Source organism: Fulmarus glacialis, unplaced genomic scaffold (assembly GCF_000690835.1).
Source record: "Fulmarus glacialis isolate BGI_N327 unplaced genomic scaffold, ASM69083v1 scaffold16404, whole genome shotgun sequence".
NCBI classification, from domain to species: Eukaryota; Metazoa; Chordata; class Aves; order Procellariiformes; family Procellariidae; genus Fulmarus; species Fulmarus glacialis.
The window spans coordinates 1-26,850 of record NW_009208838.1 but is presented as its reverse complement, the minus strand read 5'-3'; the positions used below and the strand labels follow the sequence as shown (position 1 = coordinate 26,850).

At 41.6% G+C, this 26,850-nt stretch overlaps 1 protein-coding gene across 1 annotated transcript; it reads left to right on the top strand.

Annotated features, from left to right (window-relative positions):
* Nucleotides 1-1,697: 1,697 nt before the first annotated feature.
* Nucleotides 1,698-22,784, top strand: GLYR1 (glyoxylate reductase 1 homolog (Arabidopsis); the record flags this gene model as incomplete). Its single annotated transcript, XM_009576653.1, is given in 16 exon segments — nucleotides 1,698-1,734; nucleotides 2,932-3,011; nucleotides 9,450-9,588; nucleotides 10,187-10,429; nucleotides 13,477-13,563; nucleotides 14,497-14,521; nucleotides 14,524-14,543; nucleotides 15,638-15,688; nucleotides 15,801-15,874; nucleotides 17,720-17,819; nucleotides 19,006-19,116; nucleotides 19,423-19,524; nucleotides 20,610-20,772; nucleotides 21,197-21,376; nucleotides 21,876-22,000; nucleotides 22,357-22,784. Coding segments are annotated over 16 exon segments (1,612 nt in total), but the record flags the coding sequence as incomplete, so codon positions are not given.
* Nucleotides 22,785-26,850: the final 4,066 nt, after the last annotated feature.

Genomic DNA, 26,850 nt, shown 5'->3' with positions numbered 1-26,850 from the left:
AAAAGAACCTGAGTAAGATGGAGGGGGGTGAGGGGAACGGAACAGAGGGGCGATCATTGCGGGGCTCTGTTGGAAGTACGGTCTCCTCCCAAAGGAGGTGAGAGGGACATAAATAAGTTAGTAGGTGCTTAGGGAGAGCAACGATACCATTTCTTGGCCGTGCTTTAATGAAGCAATACAACAATCCAGGAAAACAGCAGTTTTTTGCAGGTTAGGATGTCCCTGCTGAAGATCACAGAAGCCATTTCCTCTTGTCACTCCAGTTTTACCCTCAAGTAGTCAGAGAGCTGTGATTTTGTATTTCCTGATCAGGAGAACTAAGGGGCTTCCATTGAGCCCTGCAAGCGCTGATTTTTAAGTGCATGGGCTCTACTGTACTTGATAAGCTAGGGTGTCCTGCTAGGGCTTGCAAGAAATGGCTAATCCCCAACACGCAAGTGCATGCATTTATATTTATATCCCAGATAAAAAGAAGCGCGTGCTCCAGGCTGACAACTGCAGTTTCTCATCCGAAAAATTGACAGTGCTGTGAAGTTGTCTAATTTATATAGCAAAGTAAGTAAAGATTGGTTCTTTTTAGCAAATTTTTTTTTCAGACGAGGATTTGGGGAGTGCACCGCTCTCAGTGTTGGAATGCAGATTATCCTGCTTTAATTCTGTACATGACAACCTAGACAGGTACTATCCCTAGAGCCATCACAGAAGAACTGTAATAATAAGACAGTAACGTATGAAAGGCTTTGATGAATGTCTTGTTCAGTACAAGAATGGAAGCATCAAATATGAGACGTGGTCACGGTTACAGCTCTTGGCAGTGTTCCTGCCTGACCATCGCTACTGAATCGTCCGTGTAGCATTGCCATCTCAGGAAGGGCTGCAGTGCTACTTGCTGAGAATTTTTGGTTCAGGAGCTGGCAGGCTCCACAGGTGCTTTGCCAGTCTCTTGCCAGACAATGACTGATAAGGTTTCGTGAGAGTACTGCAGCCTGAGTAAGTGACAAGGGTAAGATAATGATAAAGCCACCATCCTGAGGGCTAAGACTAATGTCTCTCTTCCTCCTCTGTGAAGAAATTGTGTAGTGTTCGTAATGGAAACATTTGCAGGTGTAGGAAATAAACTTTTCTGCCTTTCTTATGGCTCTTTTGTATCTTCAGTATGTCTTACTGTGGTGGCGAGCACCTGAAGAAAGTGATACTGGAACACCTGTTCAGGGGGTCCTGCCAGTAATGCTTTCCTGTGAGAACTTCTAAGAATCTCAGCTCTCTGAGCTGGAAATCAGTGGCTGCTCTGCTCACTAGACTATTCTGTCCAGATGGATATAAATTAGCAACCTGAACTTTGGCTTGATTGCCTGCATCAACTGTTTTCAGTTCCTTGTGAGGGAATATCCAGTCTTACAAGAGTAATAAGCACTATAGCATTGTATCTTCCATGCAGTAGCTATGCTGCTGCTATTCTGTTCACTTAAATTCTGATAGTCCAGCGAGTTCGTGCAGACTCTTTAGAGGCTTAGTTTAGGTGCAGGTATCTAACAATATAATGCTTGTGTGTCAACTGTGCGTCTTGCCTTTCACGGTAGGTTTTGACTGTAAGTTGTAACTCTTAATATGAAAAATATGATGTAATGCAAAAAGTTAGACATGGGTTAGTTGTTTTTTCTCTGGCTCTAGTGCCTAATACTTTCTTTTTTCTCTAGGGGGAAGCTGGGCCGGTATCCTCCATGGCCAGGAAAGGTGAGGTTTGGTTTGTTTTTATTTTTATTATTGCTTTCTTGGTTCTTGTTTGTTTGGTTTTGCTTTTTCCTTCTGCACAGAGAAAGCTTTGCCTGAAAGCATTTAAATTAAAGATTAATATTGGGGGTTTTGTTTGGTTTTTTTTAAATACATACCCCACAAATCTGAACTGTGAACCAGTTTAGGGCTTTATTTGATCTAGAAGTTCAGCCTGTCACTAACAGCTGTTAGTTCAGATGGAATGAAAAGCAACAGAGAGCAGTTCATCCAGCTCTGGAACTGATTGTGTTTCCCAGATTTAGTTGCTTAAATCCTATCACTTTCTGCAAGACAGGTTTCTTTTCCTCCCATAGTAAATTGGTTAAATGCACTGTGTTAAATAATAGAAATAAAGAGTTTGGCTTCTCAAGATACTGTTTTAGAGCTATGTTTTTTGAGTAATAATTCTGGGGGTAGGGAGTAGTTAAACTTTCTCTTCTGGTTTGGGTTTTTTTCTGATGAAAGGCCAAAAAGATTTAAAAAAAAAAAAAAAAAGAATTGAATTATATGTGCCATTTTTATTATTTCTACTTCTCTGAAAGAACTTTGTTTTTATTTTTGGTGGAGGTATGAGGACTAAGCATGTTGAGATAACAGCATGTGGCAGGGAAAAGTGTTGTCAATGTGGCTGACAATCATAAATGTTTGGTTTCACTCTGGTTATTGATCAAGTTAAGTCCAGGCTCCACTGCAGTCTTTCAGGTGTCACCTGTGTAACTGAGTGACAGCTTTTCTCTTGACTAATATTTTAAACTTTATAAGCAATCTATTCTGGGAGTAAAGACAAAGCTTTAAATGTAAATTTTAAAAGTTACCTAAGTGGAACAAACTTTGATTAATGCCATTTGGCTTTCTAAGTTTAAAAAAAGATTGCCAGCTTATCTGTTGGGGATAGGGAGAAGAAAACCTCACTAAGAATGTAGTGATGTATCAGTGGAGTTTGGGTACTTTTTCATTCTGCTGCAGCATACCATATCTAAGGGAATACATGGGTTATGTATTTACTTGAAAGACTTTCAACAAATTCAAGTTCTCTTCCTAGTCAGATTAAAAAAAATTTAAAAATGAATCTACAATAGCTCTAACACATGGCAGTAAAATCACAGAGTATAAATTTTCATTATGTGCTTTTTAACTTTCACTTCTAATCACCTTCAGATTGTTAATCCACCTAAAGATCTGAAGAAACCTCGTGGAAAAAAGTGCTTCTTTGTGAAGTTTTTTGGAACAGAAGATCAGTATGTACCTGCTTGTTTTCATCTGGTGAAAATACCGTGCCATGTAATACAGATCTTTCATGGAAGAAATATTTACTAACACGGTGCAGTGTAGCTTTGCAAAGGATTGTCTTTGATCTACACACAAAAAAAATTCAGCTATTATTGCATGTGGGTGTAGGAAGACTGTAAAGAGTTACATACTCAGTCATGTTAGGATCTTAGTTGCCGCTGTGAAGGAAAGTTCTTGCTAGCTTAGGGAGTTTTTAGGGGAGTAGCTGTGACGTGACTGGATTAGATTTTAGCATATATGAGAAAGGTACAGCTAAGAGTATTCATTTGTTTTTCTGGCAGAAAAATAAAACAGCTATATGCTTGCCATTTGTGAAAAAATATACTGTCGTACCTGATGACTGAAAACATTCTTGCTGTGCTTTGGGAAGACTTTACAGTATAGGAAAGCCAAAACTGTTGTAGACTGCCTTTTTGCAAGACAGAATTTATTGATTCCAAACACGCAATCAAAATCATAGTTGTCTTAGACGTAGATACTTACAAACTGGGAAAAACCCCAAAACCCTGAGAACTTGGGTATTTCATGAAACTGAAAATTATTTCGCTAATTTTTCAGTTTTTCCCTTTATTTTCTGCTATTTTGCATTAAGTCATGCAGTAAGGGAGAAAATTACAAATATCTGCAGAAGACTAGAAAACCGCTTTCTTTTTGGAAAAAAGGTAACAAGAACTGAGACCATATAATGGATGTTTCTTAAGGAAATTATATTCCACTGCTAAATTATTTTTGGTCAATATTTAGAAATAATTTTCCATTAAGAACTGAGGTCTAAATTTGATGGAGTAGAAGTGAATGCTTGCATACTAATAGGAACATTTGTTGGATCTCTAGTAATGTAAGGCAGGTAAAGGTTGATTTGGGGGCAGAGAGTGTTTTTTGGTGGTGGCATTGTTGTTAAACATGGTTATTTGAGCTAATCAAGTTCTAAAAGTTGAGGAGATCGACTATTTCTACCCTGATTGTTTGTTCTCAATTCTTGTATTTCTCATTATTAAATCAAATACATAGATGTTTTGTATTAAGACAAGTTTGGAAAAAGTGGTTATATGTCTGGGGTACTGTAGCTGAGATTAGCAGCATGATTGCAAATGAAGAGTTCAGAGCTGCAAAATAATGGGGATTTATTACGCGATTCTAGAGCTCTGGCTAGGGAAAATCCAGTCATCTGGCACAGTAAGGTAGCGTGGTCAATGTCGTGTCCCTCCCTCCCCCCTCCCCATCTCCAGCTTGTGAAATTTAATCATTTCCTGCTAGATAATCATGATTTAGAAGTTTGCTCGCTTTGACTGGCATACCCTACCTGAAAATTAAATAGAAATAAATACAGTTCCCTTTGTTCTTCTTTTAAAATAATATTGATGGACAGAAGAGAGAGAAACTTGTGTGCCTGTTCTGTCCTGATTTGGAACCTTAAGAGTGTGCTGGTTAGAACTGTGCTGTTCTGACCAGTGTGCTGCTTGAGAAAATCCTTATCTTTGAGCATAATCAATGAACCAGATCAGTAAAAGTTTAAACAATTTTACTCATGAGCATGAAGAGAAAATCTCTTTACTTTACTTAGTGCAAGTAAACTAATGTGTTTTGCAAATACTTTCTCACTTTCATAAGTGAAAATATGTAACTGACAAAATGTCACAACTCTACATAATGAACAGCATGACGAATAGGAGGATGCAAAGCTCCATCAATGAATGTAGTCCGTGGTGCGATGAGTACACTGACTCATATTCTAGTGCACATTGCTTCTGTTTTCTAGCACTTCGCTCTTTCTGCCACTTTGAAGTTTGTAAGGTGACATAACTATACCACTGATCCATTTTTACAGCTCTTCTGTTATTGCCTTACTCTGTCAAGGTTTAACAGGTGAGGATCTGGATATAAGCTATTTGCCTATTGTCCAGTCTGTGTAAGGTGAAGGTGGAGCTAGTTGCTGGGCAGAATCCCTCTCTCAAACTTCTGAGGGTGATTGCCAGCCAGTTTGTCGATGGGTAGGCAATCTCAGACCTCATAGTCTTATTTTCTTCTGAGGATTCCCATGTGACTGCTGTGGCCAAAAATGCCACTGTTTCAGGCTAGTTAAAAATTGTTTCCTCCTGACTTACTTGGCTCCAGTTTGCCATACCAAAGATTAAGGAGAAAGCTGCTTAGAAGTAAGAACTAGTGTGCATGCATCTGAGCGGAGTGGATGGGTGAATAAAAACATACTGAGGAGTTTGGAAGTGGTTTTGGTGTAGTGTATAGATAGGTTTTGGTTATTTGTGAAATCCTTAATAGCTTAGGATACAGCACAGAAGCAAATGCATTTTTCTTTACCTGTGAATTGAATACTAATACTTACTGGCCCAGTGCGATGCTGCAGTGACTAAGGAAATACATTAACTGGAAGGCTGTAAGTAGTTTTGGTCAAAGACATAAAAGTGAGAGCATGAGTGCATTCAGACTGTGCTCTAAGACCTGGCTTTTGGTAGTTTCTACTAAGCTTTATGCTCCTTATGTTTATTGTGTTGGTGGGGTTGGTTGCTTCTGTCACTTCCAAAGTAACAGGTTTTCTGGAAGATAAGGATTCTCTACCCATGGAAGAAGAATTTGCTTTTTTGTTTAAACTGTGAAGTACACCTAAGCTTTACCACAGTGAAAGCCACCTTGGTGTTCATAGTAGTAATATAATATCCATGTCCTATTCTAAGTGATTGCCTTAATTGTGATGCACATTCTCAAGTAATGTTTCTTAATAACTTGTTCTCAAAATTGATAAGGAGATTTTTCTACTCTGGCTAGGAGTTTTTTTTCTGAGTGTCCCTTCTCAGAGCAAGTCACATTAGAAGGATTGTTCATCTAAAATCAAGAAGAGTTGATATTTCCTGCCTGTAGACCTGGCAAGCATGTAACAACATCCAGTTATGGGAGTATAAACAAGAATTTTTATTTATTTTTTCTACATACTAGTGGAACTTCGACCTCTTATCTGTGTTTCTAACTGTGCTTTTCCGATAGTTTTTAAGATCCCGTTTTATTTCCCAAGCTACAGTCTTGTCGTAGGAAATCTTTGTAGATCATTCCAGTAGTCAAGTACTGCAATGTAAGAACTTACACATTGCTATATACGTGCATTTATAGCTTTCAGTAGTTAAAATTAATAGACTGGCAGGCCCATAGCCTACAAGTCTGTCTTGGTGTGCTTCATCCAGTTCAAAATATTCTTACATTTCATGGCCTGCTTGGGAGTTCATTACGACATTGCCAAAACTAAAAAAATCATTGATTTGAAGGTATCATTCTACTATGTTTCATAGAAGTACTAGGGAGAGTCCTGCAGTCATCAGAGATGTGTGTAGAAACACACATATTCACCTCCCTTCCCACCCTCTCTCCCCCTTAGATATTCTGTAGTAGCCAAATGGTCTTGCAAGTCATGTATATCAAAGTCTTAATAGGAAGCTGGAGCAGTCCATTCTTGCTCATAGCACCTTTTTGAAGCATCAGTACAAACCTAAATAGTGTCACTAAATGTGGTGGGGTCAAGGGGCACTTCCTGACTTGATATATTAAGGAAAAATTGGATGAAGCTTGCAATCCAAGATAAGTATAATAATCTGCAGCCTATTTCCATCAGGCACAGTAATTTTAGCACAGCACTCATTGCCTTCCCATCCTCCATATCCTGTTTGGATGCAAACACCTACCCTCTTCTTATGCCACTGTTCTCCCTGGTTTTCAAGGAGAGAGAAATTTCTGAATGTAGTCTTTCTAAAATGTTCTTTCAGGTCCTGACATCAGAAAACACTTGCTTAAAGTTTGCCAGGTGTTGGACGTGGTACTCTGGCAATCTGAGGAGCCAGAGCTTAGAGGCTAAGTTGACAGAGAGGGTTAGTTTACATTGCTGGTGTTTCTCAGTTAGGCACATTATCCCATGCAGAGCTCTATGTTGCTGTAGCCAAACTGCTCTATAGCAGAGCCAGCTGGAATGTTGTTAGACATCTCTGCAGAGTGCCATAGCTGAAAATTACTATAGTCAAAACTTTCCCACCTCTTACTGATATCTGTGGATGTGTAAGTACTCTGCAAAATTTTTTTTAATGTGCAAATTTGAAAAATCTAATACTTAGTTATTTCTTTCAGTATTGCCCTGCTGCTTGTTTTCTTCTGCTAAGTATCCCCTCCTTTTAGCTGCATGGACGTTTATTCTAATTTAGTGTGGTCATTTTTGTTTGGTTTTTTTTTTCCATTAAGAAGCTTACATATCAAATTCCAGAGTTCAGCCATTTGAGTTGTTTTACTGATGAAAATTGAGGCATTCCCTTTTAACAGCAGGAAACCCATCTTGATTTCTCTGTTGTGTGTTCACACACATTGGCCTTGTAAATAAAAAAACCAAGCAGTTTTCTTTTGACTTTCAAAATTGGTTGTGTTAGCATTTAGTGTGGGCATCTAAACTGCTACAGTATAAAACTTTATGAAATTTTTCCCAGACTGTAGTAAGTAATAGAAATTTGGAGATACAGTGCCACTGTTTTCCATCCCTAACGGTAAGGCTTAAAAAAGTGAGTATGAACATGTGCAGTGAGGAGGGATAGGATGTGCAGAAACCTAAGAGGAAAAAAAGTTCTTTTTATTTAGAAATTCAAATCTGGCAACAACATTTAACGTGCTTTATTATAATGTACTCCAAAATTTTCTTTCCTTTATATACATAGTGGAAAGGCTTCTCATAAGCTGATGTTGTCTAGTACCTAGGGATGCTTTGTTACTGAGTGCCACACAGAAGAGCTTTACAGTATAACAGAATTTTAAGATACGTTTCACTATAAAGTCTGGGCAGCTAGGAGGGATTCTCTGAATAGTTGCTGGACAGCAGGCTCTAGTCTGAAAGTAATGATTTGACTCGTTATATTACGTTAAGTCATGAAGATGTAAACTAAGCAAAATGATTCAGCTTTGCATGCAAAAGAGTACTGGGTTCTGCTTCCAGGCTATGGTGGAATCATGGTCTAGGCTATACTAGAAGTGTGGAAAGGATGCTAGCATTTTTTGCAGTCAGTTCTAGCAGGAGGGCTCATCTCTCCAAATGCGACCCAAAAAGTTTCAGTCTACCTTAAGCAAGTTGATTCCTGACCTTTATGTTCAGTTTAGCTGTATGATGTGATGCTTACAGTGTCTGAAAAGGCAGCTGTTGAACCACTTCACCTGCTTGCAGGAGGTAGACCACACTGGAGAATATTTAAAACCTATAATCGTGGCTAGTCAGTGTTTGTGACATAGAGACGTTTTAGGACCAGAGAAAATAAGTTTGACTGGTTTTTACTGTGTGCTGAGCTGCTGTATGCTAAGAAGCACCATTGACCATCCTAGCTCAGGAAAAGCTTCTCTAAAACTTATACAGGTCTGTTTTAAGTAGGATGAAAATAGCTTTTTAACAGTGTGGCTCATAAGCCTGGGCTTGAATCTGGGGAGAGAGGAAAGTAGTCTAATCTCTGCAAGAGCCACAAGGAATGTTGAAAGCAAAGGCATTCCCGTAAGCCGCAGTGAAGGAGTGGCAGAAGAGCTTGTCAACCTGAAGGAAAGTGGAGTTGTCACCTTGTACTTGACCACTTAACCATTTGGTAAATGTCAAGAAGTCCTATTTAGCAGCAGTGGAAACAGGGAAGTAATTTGAGTTTCCTCATAGTCAGGTTAATACTCTGCTACTGTACCAGCTTATCTTAAAACATCAGCAGTGAAGAAAACAGTTCTTTCTCCTCAAAAGTGAAAACGTTGTTTTTGTGCAGAATATCAAGGATATATATCAAGAAATATGTTCAGCAATGAGCTGTGGTGTTTGCGCTCACTTTATTTGTGGTCAGCTCTGTTGTGAGATATGTAATTTTGTTTTTTTTTCTCCAGTTTTTGCAGACACTTGTGTGTGCACCATATGTTTGAACAAGGGATTGATGGCTTAGAATTGTTATGTGGCCTCTGCTTTCAACAACCTCTCAAGCAGATTCATATTATTGGCTGCCTTATGTGGAGACTTGTGATTGTGGGTGTTCCTCCTGGTGATACAAGAGCAGTCACTAGACTGCCTTTGTTCTAAACAAGTACCTGTGATCACATCCAAAAGCTGTCTTGCTGATAGAGAATATGAATAACGCTTAAAGCGGAGCACTGCTAGCGTGAGAGGATATAAAACTCGAGAGAGAAACTAAGTAAAAGTGCCAGAAGAAAGTTCTCAGTGAATGCAGAAGTCGCAGCCCTTCAGGTTGTAGAAAGCAAGTGAGTTTGGGCTGGAGAGCAACTTGGTCAGTTGCTCTGGAGAAAAAAGTGTACTGTGTGTTTCTAAAAGTGGGATGGTCGAGAAAGTTGCTGTTTGGAGAATATAACTAACTTTTTTGTTTGTTTGTTTCTAGTGCTTGGATCAAAGTGGAGCAGCTGAAGCCTTATCACCCTCACAAAGAGGAAATGATAAAGATTAACAAGGGTAAGCGCTTCCAGCAAGCTGTGGATGCTGTAGAGGAGTTTCTTAGAAAAACCAAAGGCAAGGACCAGGTGAGTGGGTTCTTTTTTACTGTGTGCATCAAAACAAGTCTTGGCATGAATGATGGTCAGATGCATTTTTATGTGAAAGGAGTTTGTTGCCTCTGGCAAGTTGAGGAGGGGTTTGTTTTCATTCCTTTGGTTTTGTTTTGGTTTGGTTTTTTTTCCCTATCATCTCTTCTTCCCCATTCAATCTTGTTTGGTAGGCGAAAAAAAGTGTTGTTAAACTGATGGAGAAACTGAATAGGCTAATTGATCTGCTTATGATGATTTGGTAAATCAATCTTAAGTCTTGGGCTAGAATTTGGTATCTATTAATCTTCTCTTTAGTATATTGGAAGTGCATATATGTGCACGCACTCCCAGCAAGTTTTCAAGTGGCCTGTTCTGTTACTTGCTTACTTAAACGGATGTGTTTTTGCAGGAGAACTAACCAGGGACTTCCTTCACCGACTTCAAAGCGCTAACAAATATCTAGTTTTCAAGTTACTGTGCTGTTGTTTTGCTTGATAGTAATCAGCACAGGGTCCTTCACATCCTTGGTTTTGCATGAAAATCATTCCAGCTCTTCTCTTCTTTCCTTACCATCTTCTATTCTGTAATCTCTCAGGCATCTTCCCATAACTCCAACGAAGAGAAGAATCGGCGTAATTCCAGTGAAGAAAGAGGCAAGCAATCCACTGGTGAAGAGAAACGCAAAGCCAGTTTGACTGAAGGGAAGTTGAAGAAGGGCACAGGGGAAGGAAAAAAGAGGGTCTCTTCTGTATCGTCAGAGAGAGGATCAAAATCACCTTTGAAAAGAGCCCAGGATCAGAGCCCCCGAAAGCGGGGGCGTCCACCCAAGGATGAGAAGGTTTGTGTTGTGCATGTCCGCCAGTGCCCTGTGGACTTTGCAGATGGACTCTAGGGTTGACTGGCACCTTGACTAACAGGCCAGCAGGAAGAGTCAGTTCAGTATCAGGTTTTTTTAAGCTGTTCCATGTTACTACTTCTAGACCATTTGGCTGCCTGATACCTTTGGCAATCATATTGTTGATTCTTCCTGTAATTTTTACCAGTTAGTTATTTTGAGTGGCTCTATTCATATCTTTGAGAGGGCTTTGAGAACTGTATCATGAGATTCCACCTTTCATCTTGCCTTCCCTCAACTTCAGTTTGTGTGGGAAGGATTAGTGAAGAGATGTGGGTCTTCACCTGATTCCTGACTTCTTCCATCTCATCTACTTTGTGTGATTAAGTGATTAGTAGTCATTCAGCTTCACCCTCAGTACTTATAGAGGATGGGATATTCTTAAGGGCTAGGGCTTAAAGAAGAAACTCTAGTAGCCTGGGGAATCCACCAGAAGAATTAATTGTATTCATTTCAGCTTCTATGCTATAGGATATATTTCCATTGTCCATTATAGAAGTCCAACCTTGGAGCATTATTATTTTATCCCCATTACTTCCCTGTTATTTCTGGATGTTGTGGCAGCAACGATAGCCACCAGTACTTTGTCTACCCTCATCTAGAGTTCCAGCCTTTTTATTTATTGTGGAACTCACTGTTGTGGTCCAGATCTTCCTTTTCCAAATGGATAATTATTTCAGTGGATTATTAGAATGCACATGTTCCGTCGGAGACTACACCTGAAGACCATTGGGAGACTTCAGCTGATATACCATGCGGCAGCCTGCTTGCTCACCTGTGCTTCAAAGGGATGACGTTATGCTGTGCTTCACAATCTTTGCTTTCAGTGCGCTTCAGGATGCAAGTCAAGGTGGTAGTCTTTGATCTCCAAAGTTGTGAATGGATAGGCCTTCGCTGGTTGAACAGCAAACTCTTTCTTGATGTAGTAAAACGAAGCTGATCATCTCAGATATTAGCTTTGAAGGAAATCTGGCTTTTTTTTTTTTTTTTTAGAGCCAGCTTCTGTTAAATCAGGCTGTACAACAGAGCCCATCAGTTTCTCCTTTTGGGGGGAGTTGGAGGAGGGTGGGGAATGGATGCATATTTGTGAATTCTTACTAATAATTACAGAACTTGTGATTTGACTGATGCAGGAGAACACTTTACCGGCAACATACTTTCACCTTTCAAAGTGTCTTGCTATGAGCGTGTTGTATCTTCACATATTTCTGTTACAATAAGCCACGGGGCCTTTTTTTCTACTTTCAAAATGCTTTTGTGTCTTTGAGCTAGATTCATTCCAAAATTGATCAAAAGTAATGGCTGGGAGAATTCTGATCATGCTGACACATTGCATGCTTAGGTTTCACTGTATTAACTACCTCAGGGCATCAGAGCACTTTGAGTGAGTTAATTGTGGTAGTAGAAATTATTTTACTGGCAAATTGCAAGCGGAGTGGTTTTAAACAGCTTATCACAAAGAGGTGGCCAGCTATGTGATAAACGTCTGGCCACAGACCATGAAAATAAGCAGGCTAATGTAGGAAAGTAGCCTTGTAGCTTCTGGAAAGTGATGTACTGACAATTAAAGAAATTGCCATGAAAATATAACAGTACTGCTTTAATAGTATTTTTCAGCCTGTGAAATAATTTTAAAATCTTGTCGTCTTCTTCGCTGGTTCTCATAATTTCCCCAAATTCTTAGCCCTAGGGTAGAAAACGCTTATGTCGCTGTTCTGCATTACTGCAGTGTTGGGATTTGGGTGTTTTTGCCCTATCACAGTCCAAATGCTGGCTTTCCAAGTAATAAGGATGCACAAGATTCAAGGATCCAGTTGTTGCTGAGGTGTGCTCTGTCTAGAAATGCTCTGTAGGCATACATGATAATTCAAACACTCTCAATTTGAAGCTTATACTAATATTTTCAGAGGACCAACTTGACTTCATAGGTATCAAAGCAGGCTTCATCCACGCTTTACCAGTTGAAACAGCAGCTTGGTCTCTAAGGAGAGAATTTTAGTGTGCAGGCTCTCCCTAGACCGAAACGACGCTTTAAGGTTGGAGACTGATGTCTAAATTGTCCCTGCTAACAGATGAAACAGTTGCATCAATCTGGGTTACCTCCAGGAGTCTTGCTCTTACCTTTTTTGCAAACAATGCTCTTCTCTTGTGGTTCTGTGTGGACGTTAAGGTATATTGTGCATTTTTCAGGAAGTAATTTTGGAGGGGAGATAATGTGATTCCATTTCTGAACCCTCATTTCAGGAAGGTAACACATACTATGCGGAAGTCCTGCATGTTCTTTTCATACAGCATAAAGACCTATATGTCTGTAGCATATGTGTATCTCCTATAGCATAAAGGCCTATTTTAACCTATATATCTTGGGGAAATAAGAAAGATAAATTTTAATCTGCTCAACAGTAAAAAAAACCCCGATGCGTTAAGTATTATCATGACATTAAAAATCAGGGACTGTTGAGTGAATTGGGTAGTCCATATATCAGTGTCTGTCTCGTGGATTCTGCAAACTTGAGCAGATGTGACTATCAGCCTCATGCTTTGAAGGTTCTCCTAGTAACAGGTAGGCTACTTTTTTTATCACAGTGGAGGATTAAAAGACCTCTGACTGTGGTGGTGTTCTTCACCCATTTGTTTAGCTTTTTGCATCCGCCAGAGGAGAATGCTGGATCAAGCGTGTTCGTTTGCTTCTCTGCTCTTTGCGTGATTACACAAGTGCAATGATTCCTCTTGCATATGAAGAATGGATTGTCCAGAAGCCATAACTGTGGTTGAATTCCTTCGTTGGCAGTTCATGTTTTCTTCACCTCACCTGTGTTGATAATACACTGTATGTTTAAATATGAATTCTTCATGGAAAAGCATGTGAAATGGAAGGCATTTGTAGTGCTTTTCAAAACTCTGTATGTGTGCTCATATGATCAACGGTGCTGTGGCCAGCCACTGAGCCAGGTTGTAAGCTCTTTCTGATCCTCCTTCTATCTCCTCAGGACCTCACAATTCCAGAGTCAAGTACAGTGAAGAGAGTGATGACTGGAACAGTGGCTGGATTTAAATGGCCGCCAAGCGTCAGTGAGGTGAGAAACTTTACAACATATGCGATCTAGGAACTGAGTTTGTGGAAGCAAATCTAGAACCTTTTGTCTGGGCTGTAAAATAGTGAGATCTATTCTTCCTCCTGTAGGAACAAAGTAAGACGTTCTCGTTCTGTCATTCTGTAGTGTAAGAAAGCTAGACAATGTCCTGGGCAATTAAGAAGTATGCTGGGAAGTGAGATTTCAGTCTTTATGGAACCATTTGCAGATTCACACTTACCTTGCTGCGCTCATTTTTGCACTTCTTGTTTCAAAAGTATTTCTGGGTCTGGCTTCCCAAAACTGGAGGACATGGTGTGGATGGTCTCTCCCTGTCTGGATACTATTGTATGGGGTGGTTTCATTTGATTTGCCTCATAAGCAGCTTTTGGAAACCTTTCATTTTTGTGCATAAATAAATAAGTGGTCAGTAAAGCAGAGTAAGAGCAGCGTGACTCTAGGCTAGCACATATGATGCTCATTGGGGAGGTGAGATACCGGGGCCTACAGTCCTTGTTGCTGTAAATATGGGTTTGCCTAGCATGTGACAGTGCTAGGTGTAATCTCCAGCCAATTCCCAGAATGCTGTTTTAAGGAGTTCCTTGGAAGTTGGAAAATAAGTTTTCATTCCCTTGGGAAGAAGAAGAAGCGAGGTATCAGGTCTCTTCCTTCCATGTTAATCTTGCTCATAATCATCTTTGGTTTTCCTACAGATGTCCAAAAAGGAGGAATTTGTCTTGAATAGCTTTGGTTTTGAGAATGAAACACAATGTAAACTGCTTAATTGAAACAGGCTGCTTCATACAGCTGCTAAATTTTATATTTTCCACCTTAAGCTATTGTTCTCATACAGCTTGGGACATCAAGGGAATTGTGCTGTGGCTGCTCAGTGACCCTCTGGGAATGTTTCTGAGCCTGTACTTTCTCTCTTTGTAGCCTGTGAAGGACAGTGATCCACACTTCTGCTGAGCCAGACAGAGAAGGTGAGGATTTGGCAGACAGGATCATTCTGCTGGTCTGTCTAGCTTGGCATCCTGCCCTTTGCTGGTTCTAAGTACAAGGAGTATGTGTAAAGAGCTCTGAAATTCTGTTCTTTGGGGGCTAGTGGCAATTAGATTCTCACGTGCAATCTTGTAGTTCAATTACTTCTTAACCTTAAGGTTTAGAATGATTTAGCATTGAGTACAGTGAATAGTTTAAGTAATTAAAGATTATCTAGCACCAAGGATTTGACACATCTGTTGTAGTAAATTCTGTAGTTTGAACATTGAGGAAAAGCTGTTTTTCTGTTTAAAAACCCTGTTGTTTGATTGTCTTTAATGATTGTCATACCAGTTCCTTCATCTGAATGAATTGTCAATTAACTGAATATGGCAGGAGAATTTCTAGGACCAGAAAAACTCCATGTAAAACATAGCCAATTTATCTCCTGAGAGTCAGAAGCCTTGCAGGATTTTATCTTCAGCAGTGAACATCAGGAGGAAAAGGAAAGATCAAATTAAATGAAAAAGGATTTATGTCTAACTGAGGATCTGGGCAGAGCCAGAAGGATTAAGAGCAGCTAACAGTTTTAATCTAGACAAGCTCACAATAAGCAGCATGGGAAGGAGCAGCCTTCGCTTTATCGTTTGTTGAAAGCCACATGCCTTCTCATATTAACAAGAACGTTTTGCTTCCACAGCTGCATTGACATACTGAGCATAGATATGAGGCAAGATGCTCTATGGCAGGCTTTAGAGATCTCTGTTTTCTTTGGGCCAAATGTGAGAGTAGGGGTGCCCTGGATCCTTGCCTCTAGAGGAGTCTGTCATATGAACTACAGAAAGGTGTTTGCAGTACCTGTATCAGAAGACAGACTCAATTGCTGGGACAGGGTGGGAAAGGAAGAGCTTAGTATGTTGCAATAGGGTTTTGTTTTTATTCTCTCCCATTGAGGGAAGCCTGAGAGTTTTCCTGCTTTGCAGATGGTGGTGGGTGGGTGAGCTGCCTGTTTCTATGTAATAAGGATATGGTCTGTTTGCTCAGCAGAGCAAATCAGCACTATCCTTTCCCTGAATGCTTTGTCTTCTCCATACAGCCAGCTGTCTGCTATCAAGCCATCACAAAGAAGCTGAAGGTTTGTGAAGAGGTAAGGCAAATGTTGGTTTTGATGGATTTTCCTTATTGTCCTGACGACTTGCAGTTCCTCCAGAGCTGTGCACTTTACTTTTTTATTTTCCTCTCCCCCGCCTACCCCCCAGGAAACAGGATCCACCTCCATCCAGGCAGCAGACAGCACAGCAGTCAATGGCAGTATCACGCCTACAGACAAAAAGTAAGATCTCCAACGCACTTCAGCCATTTCCCTTCCTTTTTCTCCTTCCCAGCTCATACATGCAGCCATTATCCAGCTTGTCACTGAGAATAAATAAACCTAATGTTTCCCTCTAACTACAGATCTCCTCTGTCCTTGTGTGAAACTCTGATTTGGGGGGCAGGGGGGAAGGAGGCAGCTAAAAACAAACAGAGGCTGTACAGTAGAAAAATTCAGAATAAGGCCTGGCCTGGATACATTTGCAATTCAGGGCTTTTCTGCAGTTGCCCTTTTCCTGTAGGGCATACTGCAGAACATTAAGCAGCAGTATTTCTGAATGCTGTATGAGGCAGAAAGATAAAAGGGTATCTTTCTCCAGTAGTGCCTGGCAGTTGACTGGGGTTGTTTAATTGCTCTCCTGAGCATGTGGAAGACAAGAGGAAGAGGGAGGCGTGTTCTCCCAGCACAAGAGCTTTGCTGTGTGGCACGTGAGCTTTCTGGTTTCTTCTAACGTCCCCCTTCTCCTTTCTAGAGTGAGAGAAGCCTAACTTGAGCTTCCTGTTTCACTCTGTAACTTCCGCTCTGTTCAAATTGAGTTCAGGCCACAGCTTGCTGTTTGCCGTTGGGGTCGTTCTCATGGGATATCAGTTCTCAACTGTACTCCAGGGGAACCAAAATAACAATGAAGCTGTTCAGGTAAAACAGTCTCTCAGGAAAGTGTGGCTCAGAGGTGGGTTGGGAGAGAAAGAATATATCCTCTGTTTTAGAGACTTGAAAATAGGTGGACTTTGTTTGGGCTGTTTCAGGAGCCTATAGTGACTTGCTCTGACCTGTCTAAATTAGTTTGCTCTCACAAAAGGCAGCATGTGTAGTTGGGAGAGTGCAGGTGGCTTGCGAAAGCCACAGCACATCTGTAGTGTGGCTAGTTCTGAAGAATTAACTGGGGAATTGCCAGGCAGATTTCGTTGTGAAGTTACATCAGATGTGTAACTGAACACTTCATAACCTCCTACTAGAATTGTGGTTTTGGTATGAAGCTAGCTGCATGATGTATAAAAGGATTCTTGCAGCAATGACTGCACAGGAATTCCTGTTGCAGGTAACTGTGGAGATGGAACTTGTGAGCGTGTTGTCTTTTTCTTGAAGGGGGGAGCAAAATTCTTGCCAGCTCTGAGGGGGGAGGCATGGGGGAAAGCAGCTGGTATCTGGGACTGTTGTATTGTCGCTCATGGTGACCTGTACTGGCCTATTACTTCCTTCCTTTCTGTGTCTGTCCAAAATTGCAGCTGCAGAGCAGGGACTAGGTCTTGGTCTGTGCATCATGCTTAGCCCAGTAGCCCTTGCTGAGCTTTATTAAAATAAAGATTGTAATGTATCATTCAGTAGTATAAGCAAGTCATTGTACTTACTCATTGTGACTTAGTTTAAAAATCAGAAGATTAATCAGAGAAACACCTGCAGATCTCTGAATGTTCCCTTTATCTTCAGTAAGGCAATGGCTGGCAACAGAAAGCACAAGAGCAGCAATTTTACTAAAACAAACAAATAAAACCCCCCAAACAAGCAAGCAAAAAAACCCAAACCACCTAAACCTATAATATTTAGGTAGTCTTCTGAAGCAGACTAAAGACTTTCTTCAGGAAATTGTTAGGGATGCTTGGTAAGCAAAATAAATCCCAGCTTGCTTTTAAAGGTCAGTATCTGCCCATTCTAGCTGTGTCTGCCGTGGCACATGTTTGGTTGTGTTGTGATTTGGGGATTTTTTTGCTGGTGATGCTCTAGGGTTTGCTTTCCATCATTTCCAAGACCATGAGAGGCTGATACCAATTGCTTTCTGTTGCATTAATGTTTATCTCTTCCCCTCAGGATAGGATTTCTGGGACTTGGCCTGATGGGAAGTGGCATTGTCTCCAACTTACTCAAGATGGGTCACACTGTCACTGTCTGGAACCGGACTGCCGAGAAGGTAGGCATGTGCTTAACGTACAGATGATACGTAACCTTTTCTAAACATGTAGTTACCACCTCTAGCTCAGGGAGGCCTGGAGTCGCCGATCAGTGATGCCTGGGAGAGGATGCCAAAGAAACACAAGTATACGCTTGCCACCTTGTTCTATTATTATTTCCTAGGTCCTTGTTGGTGGCCACTTTTGATTAGATGAAGCTGTAGTCTGTCCTAGTATGGTCACTTTTATGTGAACAGTCCCCACGCCATTGCTATTTTGTATGAGATGAGAGAGTTGCCAGAAAAATTACAACCTCGTATATGTGTTGAGGAATGCAACGTAAAGTGCCTCTGGAAATACTGCTGCTGTAAATAGCCAAGTCATTGTGTCACGGAGCTGGACAAAAAGATGAAGTGCTGGCGAGTTGATCCTAGGAGTGGTGTGGTAAAACGCACTGCTTGACCACAGCTTCATCTACACATCCATTGTGCTGTTCATGTTGCAGTAACAACGGTTCTGTGGAAAACCTGCTGTGTCATGAGGCCAGGATGAGAAGAGTTTCATAGGTGTATTCAAAGTGAATATGGAGCTTATATTACACTTATATTCTATCCAGTGTTATTATTTGTAGTGGAGGAGGAAAAGTAGGTAACTGGGGGAGATGTGGCACTTGGATATTGTGGAATATCAAAGGCGTGAAGGGTTCCATGGTTACTTTGTTAAAAGGGATTAAAAGATTTTTTTTTTTTTTTTTAACTGCAAAACATGGATGGTATGAGGGGATAGGGTAAGAAGGAAGGAGCTAAGATTTTGAAGCAGCAGCCCTCTAAAACATGTCAGTCTCAGCTGTGCATATTTCTGTTTACTGTCCAGTAACAACTTTTGTTATGTCTGTTTACCAATTTTTTTCTGCCATCTCTCCTCCAAAACCCACAACATTCAATCTCTTATCATTTCACCTAAGTGTTCTCTTTTCCCCTGTCTTTCTTCTTAAATTCTTCACTTGGGGTTTCAGAAAAGCTGCAAAAGACTCCCTTGTGTGTGTGGGGGGGCAAACCAACAGAAGACAACCCAGTTGCTCTGTAATTAATATGCCTGACTCCTTTTGAGTTGGGTCCAGCAGCAGAATTTGTTTCAGCAAAATGCTGGAGAACCCATTTGCTCTGTACTTAATTTTTCTTACGTTTGGATTTGTGACTTTTGCAGTGTGATTTGTTCATCCAGGAGGGGGCACGGCTGGGAAGAACCCCCGCTGAAGTTGTCTCCACCTGTGACATCACCTTTGCCTGTGTATCAGATCCAAAAGCAGCAAAGGATGTAAGGATTAGCTCTTATTTTTCCTCCATCAGCTAGACTACAAGATACAGTCACTGAATGCCAGTTCTGATTCCTACTAACTATGGTAGCCTGGGTCATTGTAGATGTTGGGCAGTGCAGCTATGTAAAAATAAATGTCCCAACAAAAATCATACTTTTTAAAAAAAACCTACCCCCCTATCCCTTGGGGGGTAGGTTTTGATATCCCTCTAGGAGTGTACCACTGCAGTACCAGGCTCGCTTGAACTGCTGTCCTGCAGGATTGGAGTTTCTCTGCAGACACCCTATTGTTTCTGTTCCCCACAGCTGGTACTTGGTCCGAGTGGAGTGTTGCAGGGGATTCGCCCAGGGAAGTGTTATGTGGACATGTCCACCGTGGATGCGGATACAGTCACAGAGTTGGCCCAGGTAATCACATTGAACTGAACTAACACCTGTGATTCAGCAGCAGTACTGCAGTTCTTGTTGCTTCAGGTGGTAAGCTGTTGATAATAAAGATGCTTCTGAAGATTTTTGGGCTTCTTTTAGAAGACACTCAAGTCACAGGCAAATAAAACAAACTGTCAAATCTTGACCAGCAAACAAAGTTGAATGAGATGTTCACTGGTGATAACAGCAAAGCCTGTAGATTTGGTAGGGCTGTTAGCTGGCACCAATGCAAACAGCCAGCCAAATTTTGATCCCTTAAGAAGTATTTATAGCCAGATCGGTATTCTGTAGCAAACTGGAGGAGAAAGCACTGTCTTGATTAATAACTGCCCTTAAATTGATAAAATGTGTAATCTGCTTATTTTAAATGTTCTGGTTGGGGAAAAAGAATGCCTTCATGTTTCATTCTGTAGAAATATTATAGAGAGGATTTCTGTAGAAGTGTTCTGATTGTTTCTGATGTGGTATCTTTGATTTCCTCTTTGGCATCTTGATTGTTATCCTCTGCCCTGAAGGCAGCGTGGGTTGTTGCACGAGGAAGGGGAGCTAGTTTTAGTGAAGTTTTAAGCAGACATATTGGTGATGCAGTAGTGTGTAACACGAATTTGGAGAATGAAGAGTCATACGTATTAGTAAACCTCTGGCTGAAGAGATCTGTCAAAGGCCTTTCCTCTTTGGGGAAAAGGGGGGGAAACGTCATAACAGTCAATCTTCTGAGATTCCTACACCACATGTACAACTTCAGCACTGGTTCCTTGGCCGTTACAGGGTGCCATGGCAAAAGCACGTAAGTTGAGCTGCTTAAAACATGCACAGTAGTGATGGGCGTAGGAAAGTGTTGCTGGAGTGTGAGGGCAACTTTTGGTCTCGAGTACCCTTTGCAGAATGCAGCGCATTACGTGTTAGTGCTTTCCTCTCCTGTTTATATGTCCAAGCTATTTGTTCTGCTTTAAAGTTCTGTCCTCAGGGACAGGAGTACCCTAAACAATGTTCTTGCTGTGCTGCCTACTCAGCATCAATGCATGCTGTTCATGCACAGCTAACCAGAGATGCTCTTTTTCCAGGTGATAGTGTCCCGGGGTGGTCGCTTTTTGGAAGCACCCGTCTCAGGAAATCAGCAGCTATCTAATGATGGGATGCTTGTGATCCTGGCAGCTGGCGACAGGGGTTTATATGAGGACTGCAGTAGCTGTTTCCAAGCGATGGGGAAGACCTCTTTTTTTCTAGGTAATAGAAACACGAAGGGCCCGATAGCAGTTTCTTAGTCAGTGCAAGGACTGGGAATTCCAGCAAAGGAATCTGAGAGGCGTATGTGTCATCTGTTTCTTGTCTCCTTGGGCAGTATGGGAAACTGGCCTGCTCTTCTGGAACTTGGCCAATTTCAGAGCCTCCAGCCCAAGTTTTCTTTTTTGAATACTGGCTCATTTTGGAGGACCCGTGATGCTTTTTATTTTAAATCATACTTTGTTACGGTTTCTCCCTTCCTTTGAGTGCTTGGAAAATGGGGAATTTTCTGAAGTCTGTCAGGGGAAGGGAGAGCTGCCAAGTGCTTGATATGAAGAGTCTAGTAGTGTTAACGCTGTGTGGGATGGGGGAGCAAGGCTGCTGTGTCTCTTCTGGAGGAATGCCAAACGGTATGTCTCGCTCCCAGGTGAAGTAGGCAATGCTGCCAAGATGATGCTGATTGTGAACATGGTCCAAGGCAGCTTCATGGCAACGATAGCAGAAGGACTGACTTTGGCTCAAGTGACTGGCCAGTCCCAACAGACCCTTCTGGATATCCTCAATCAGGGACAACTTGCCAGCATCTTCCTGGACCAGAAGTGCCAAAGTAAAGTTCTCTTACATTGTTTCATTATAGGACATTTGCCACAACCTAGCAGCATTTCAGATAATGGCAGAAGGGAGAAAATAACCATCCTATCTTCATCAGCCTGGGATTCTGGGTATTTTAAGCATTTTGGAAATGAAGAGCTGAGTTCCATTCCTTCCCCTTCATAGCCAGGGCTTCTGAGAATCCACCCTAAGCTCTGCACTGTCTACAGCCTGCTTAGGACTTGAGTTCACAGTGAGGATTTCATTGGGGCAGGGTAATAAGTGAAATGGAGGGCAAGCTGCTTAGAAATCTGAGCTCACTTTGTCAGTGGGCAGTAGGACATTATCTGCTGTGGCCAGATGAATATAGAGAACAGAGAAACAGAAGAGCTAAAAGCAGTGTTCCTGGTGATCAGTATGGGAAAGGGAAGTTTGGTGTTGAATTGCATGACCTTGCAGTGTGGGCTTGATTTACTTTTGTCATGCTTATTTTTTGAATGCATTCCTCTCAACAGATATCTTGCAAGGAAACTTTAAACCTGATTTCTACCTGAAATACATACAGAAGGATCTCAGATTAGCTATTGCACTGGGCGATTCTGTCAACCACCCAACTCCCATGGCAGCAGCTGCCAACGAGGTAAGAGTTGTTCAGTATTCAGATATGTTATTCAACATTTCTTCAATAAAGCCATTTGTCAGCAAGAGACAAAAAACTAAGAATTATGTCGTCTCTAAGACAAGGGAACAGCGATTGAAATATATTTTGACTAGGATGGAATTGGATTTGTTTTGATTGTAGAAGCTCTTAGAACATCACATCAGTAAACACAGATGGCCTCAACAAGACCTGGTGTGTTCTGATTTGCGCTGCTCTAATTACTTGACATACTATGCAGTTCTCTGGTTTGCAGTGCTCAGCAAAGTAATTTTTCTGCTGGGGAAAGGCTTTGCACAAGAGCAGGCACTGATCCTTTTGTAATTTCTCTTCTCTAGGTGTATAAACGAGCAAAAGCATTGGACCAATCAGACAACGACATGTCTGCAGTGTACAGGGCCTACATCCACTAGGCTGCACCGTTCTTACTGTTAATAATATGATTATTGATTAATATTATTATGATACTGGGTTTTAACTCTGGACCAGTCCATCTCTGTCTCTCCATTTCCTTTTATACACAGACTTTGAGATCTGCCATGGAGGCAGCTGCTGCGGTGAGCCTTCCCCTGGTGGCAGAAGGGGGGGAGGAGGGGGCTCGGATTGTTGCAGTCTAATTAGAAAAATCCATGCCATGCACTGACAGTCATGGAACAGAACAGTGGCGGCTTGTTCAGAAGCTCTGAGGCAACTCTGCCAGAAATCTGCTGCTTGGCTGCTTTTATTTTCCTCTTTGTATGCTTGTCCAAGATGCTGTTTCTAACGATCCCTTTTCTCCTTTGCTGTGAAATAATGCATGTGTCAGACTCTCTGCGTCAAGGGACAGGTGACATACATCCCATCTACCTGTGAATATCACTAAAGTCCGTGGTCCCAAGTAAGGTGAGGAGCATTCCTGTTAATTGGCCACTGTTAGAGAGCAAAGCACCTCCCATGGAGGAGAATGGCAGTTCCAGAAGGTAATGGGGTTACATGCAACACTGTCTTGATTCTGTTTCTTTTTAAACTTCCACCTCCCCAGCACCTTGATGGAGGAATTCCTTGTACCGTTAAGAAGAACAGATTGCATCCATGTCTTCCCCTGTACAGACAACTGTAGCTTAGGGAGCACAAACCTAACTGAAAATGAGAGAATGCCAGTGTAAATGAGCCTCCTAAAAGGCTAATCACAGCTGCCAATCTCACAAACAGCATTGGAGATCAACACATTTGCATAGAAAACTGCAAGAGAAACATACAGCCTAAAACTGGGTCAGAGATATTTTATTTGGGGAAGGAATAAACTTTAGGGTTGCTTCTGGCCTTAGCTTATGTTGCTTTACTTCTTGCCTTTTTTTTTTTTTTTACCCTTGTAGTCAATAATTACAAAGGTGTCTTTGTAGCAGTGTCACAAGCAGAGTGATGAGTCTGAAAAGGGCGAGAAGAATGATCGTAGAGCCAAGAGATTGAGAATCCTGAGCTCCTTTCCATGTTCTCTCTCTGGCCTTTGCGTGGTCATTATATCTCTTAGCCTGTTTGCCCATCTTTAAAGGTGGGTGATGATTACCTACCTCACAGGGATATTTTTGTGTACTGATTAGTGATCTTTATACGTGTCAGATTTTCCATACATGTTTTTTGTGTTACTACTCTGGGTACAACACTAGCACAGCATAGACTTTTCCCTGTACCCGTGACTCTGCTTGTGGCCAGATACCAACTTCTGGAAAGACTAGTAAATAAAATGGGAGGATAAGACCACTGCTGAGCTTTAGTCTAGAAACATGGGACTCGAACTGCAGATGCCAAGGCTAGAGAGCAGAGATGCTCTCAGTGTTGAGCAACCCAGAGTCCAAAGGATGCCTGTGTCTCTAAAAATGCACAGAGCGTGGTTTGTTTGGTTTTTTTTTTTTTTAAATTGTTCTCAGTGTTAGCCTTTTAGGAGGGTTCTTGCATTTTAGATTTGAGAGTTAGTAAAATGCCAGTAAGAAACTTTATTGGCCAAAATCACTTCTCAGTGGCACAATCTCCTCCCTTGGGTTGGGATTCTGTAAGGAAAGAAAGCAAGTTCAAATTAGACCATCTTCCTTTAAATCCATGAGGTCTGTCCCTCCCACTATCTTATTTTTCTAGGAACTTAATGGCTGGGTGGGGGTTGCCTGTGGGTTAGGATTTCTTACCAATCCTGCTTTGTGCAGCACATGCATATGGTTCAGGGGCACCTTCTTAAGAAACAGAGAAAGTATCAGATACTCATTACGGATCATGACATCTAACGCTTAATGCTGTAAATGTTACTTTGTTGAATATTTCACCTCCTGTGATCACTATTATTTGTGGGCTAATATTGTGTTATGCATTATGTCCTGTGGTGAACATCTAGTAATAGATCTGTTAGACATCACTTTGCCCGTTTGTCAGTGGTATATGTGAACAATACTAGTTATACATACATGTTTCTTTGGCAGTGCAACTGTCATCCTGCATGTAGATATTCACATTAAAGGCACATATAACTACCCAGGATAACCAGCCATTAGCCTGCTTTTGACACAATTGCGCTTCCCCCATCCAGGAAGAACTCAGCTATTAGCATCAGAAGTCCTTGGTTAAACATGCTGCAGTTAAGAAATCACTTACATGAGTTGTGTATTGAGAGCATCTGGGGGAAATTGTGTTTTTGGGGGCAGGAGATAAGACCACAGGTTTTGTAGTGTAAGAAATCTTTGGGGAGGAAGAGGGAGGTACTGTCTCAGGTCCCTTTGAGAGTGGAACTGTGCTGAGCCAGTGCAGCAGCGTCCCTGACCTGTCCCTGCGGAGGTCTCTTGGGCCAGAGAGAAGGTGAATGGGTCTGAGCAAAGGTAGTGGAGGATCTCCCTCTTTTTTACTTTGTGGTGCCTCTGGATAGAGTGAGAATACAAAAGGAGCTCTCAAGTCCTGTGACGTGTATTTCATAGTGAATTCAAAGAACCGTATTTGTGAGAGGGAGAACCACTCCCTAGGCAACTCACTGCTGCAGGTTTTGTTTTCCAGAAATACTGTAGTTCTCAAAATGGAGATGGTTAGTTATGTGGGAGTGGCAGGTGCAGACTAGTTAAACATGGTAATTTATCCTGGGAAAGTCTGACTGCAGCTTTCTGGTGAGGTGGGTGGATGTAGAGTGGCTGGAGGGTGCAGTGCTGCCCAGCCAGCTGTACAATCACAGATGTGCCAGGGAGGAGCAGAAGGAAACCGAGAGCTCTGAAGTGGATGCGAAGTGAGGAGGAGGGATGGAAATGGTGAAAACCGGACTGTTTCAGATACCGTTTGAGGTTGACTCGTGTCAGTCTCACTCGGATTCTTGTATTTATGTCTGTAGCCTCTGAACATGGATCTTAATCTGTTCCTAGGCCTGAGATTTGGGGGAGGGAAAGGGGGGAAGCTGTGGATTGAGAGATGCTCTAATAAAACTGGCTAGTCAATGTTGTCTTAATATTGTTGAGAATTCTGTAAAGTTCCTTTTTATGAGGATTTCTGTTTTAGCAATTCGCTTTTTTTGACTCCCTCCTTTTTAAAGAGAAAATGTGACACTTGTGAAAAGCTTGTAAGAAAAGCAGTTTCTTTTTTCCTCAATGATAGATCCTATAGTTAATTAAGGTTGTGAATTTTTATTTTTATGCCTTGTTTTTAATTAACGTTTGTCATTCAGAATAGGATGTGTGAAAATGTTTAAATGGCAAAACAAAAAATTTTTTTGTGCAATTAACAAAGCTACTGGCAAAAAGAATAAAACCTTTCTTGGTTACACAATGTTCATGTGGCAGTTTCTAAAGCCTATCAAACCTGTATTGTGGCATTAAGGAAAGACGTGCATTCCTCAAAACATTCAAAAATCAGAGTTGCTGAGAAACAGCAGTATGCCTGAGAGCATTGTGGTCATTGCGGAAGCCTGATCTTGTTAGTGAGGCACTACACAGGATGGATTTGGATAAATTCCAGCCTCCACATGCTGCAGGCTGCATGCATCTGGACCGAGAGGAGAATGAAGGCTTAGTTTCAAAGCAAGGAACGCTGAGAGATGGAGGTCCAGGATCTTTCTGGTGTTGATGACTTCTTGTGTTGTCTCAGTGCTGGGAGCCTGGTGGCCCAGTTGCTCTGTCTGGAGTATCCTTCCTTCTAGCATTTGGGGTTTTTGAGCACTAACTCAGCAGCGAGTGGGGTTTTCCAAGACAAGATCCCTTAACTGAAGTGTTTGCAACCTCCAGATCATTGCTTTTTGATGATCCAGGCAGCGTTTGCTGTCCAATAGCAGTAGATGCTTATGTACTGAGGCATAATGGTGTGCTTTAGTTAAATGCATCACAGGTGCTAAAGTAAGGAAAAACTCAGTTTTAGCACTGTGATTAAAAGCAATGCAGAAAGTGATGGAGCAAGGCCATCAAGACCAGCAAGTTGTGCACAGCAGAAACTGGCCATATCAGAAGCTTTACCTGCTCTGTGACTGAATAACGCATTCCCTTCCAGAACCCACCTTGCTGACGTGGTGAAGAAGATGATGCTGTTTGCTAGGCCACCTCTCGCCTGCTTTTCCAATGGGGAAAGGAACCCACCAATTTCAATGCAAAGACTTCAACGCCAGTATAAATCTACTTCAATTTCAAAATTTTGAGAGGAAACTGATGAGACGTCCGAGTCTCTACCCGTTCTTGAGGATTCTTACATGTATGCAGTCAGCTGCGGCTGTGCGTAGCGCAGATCAAAGCCAATTCGCACTGCAGTAGTAACCGAAGCGCCTGCACCGCACCCACGGGCCAGCGCTGCGGCACCTGGGGGATGGCCGGGCCGCGCCCCCCGTGCTGCCCCTCCCCCAGGCC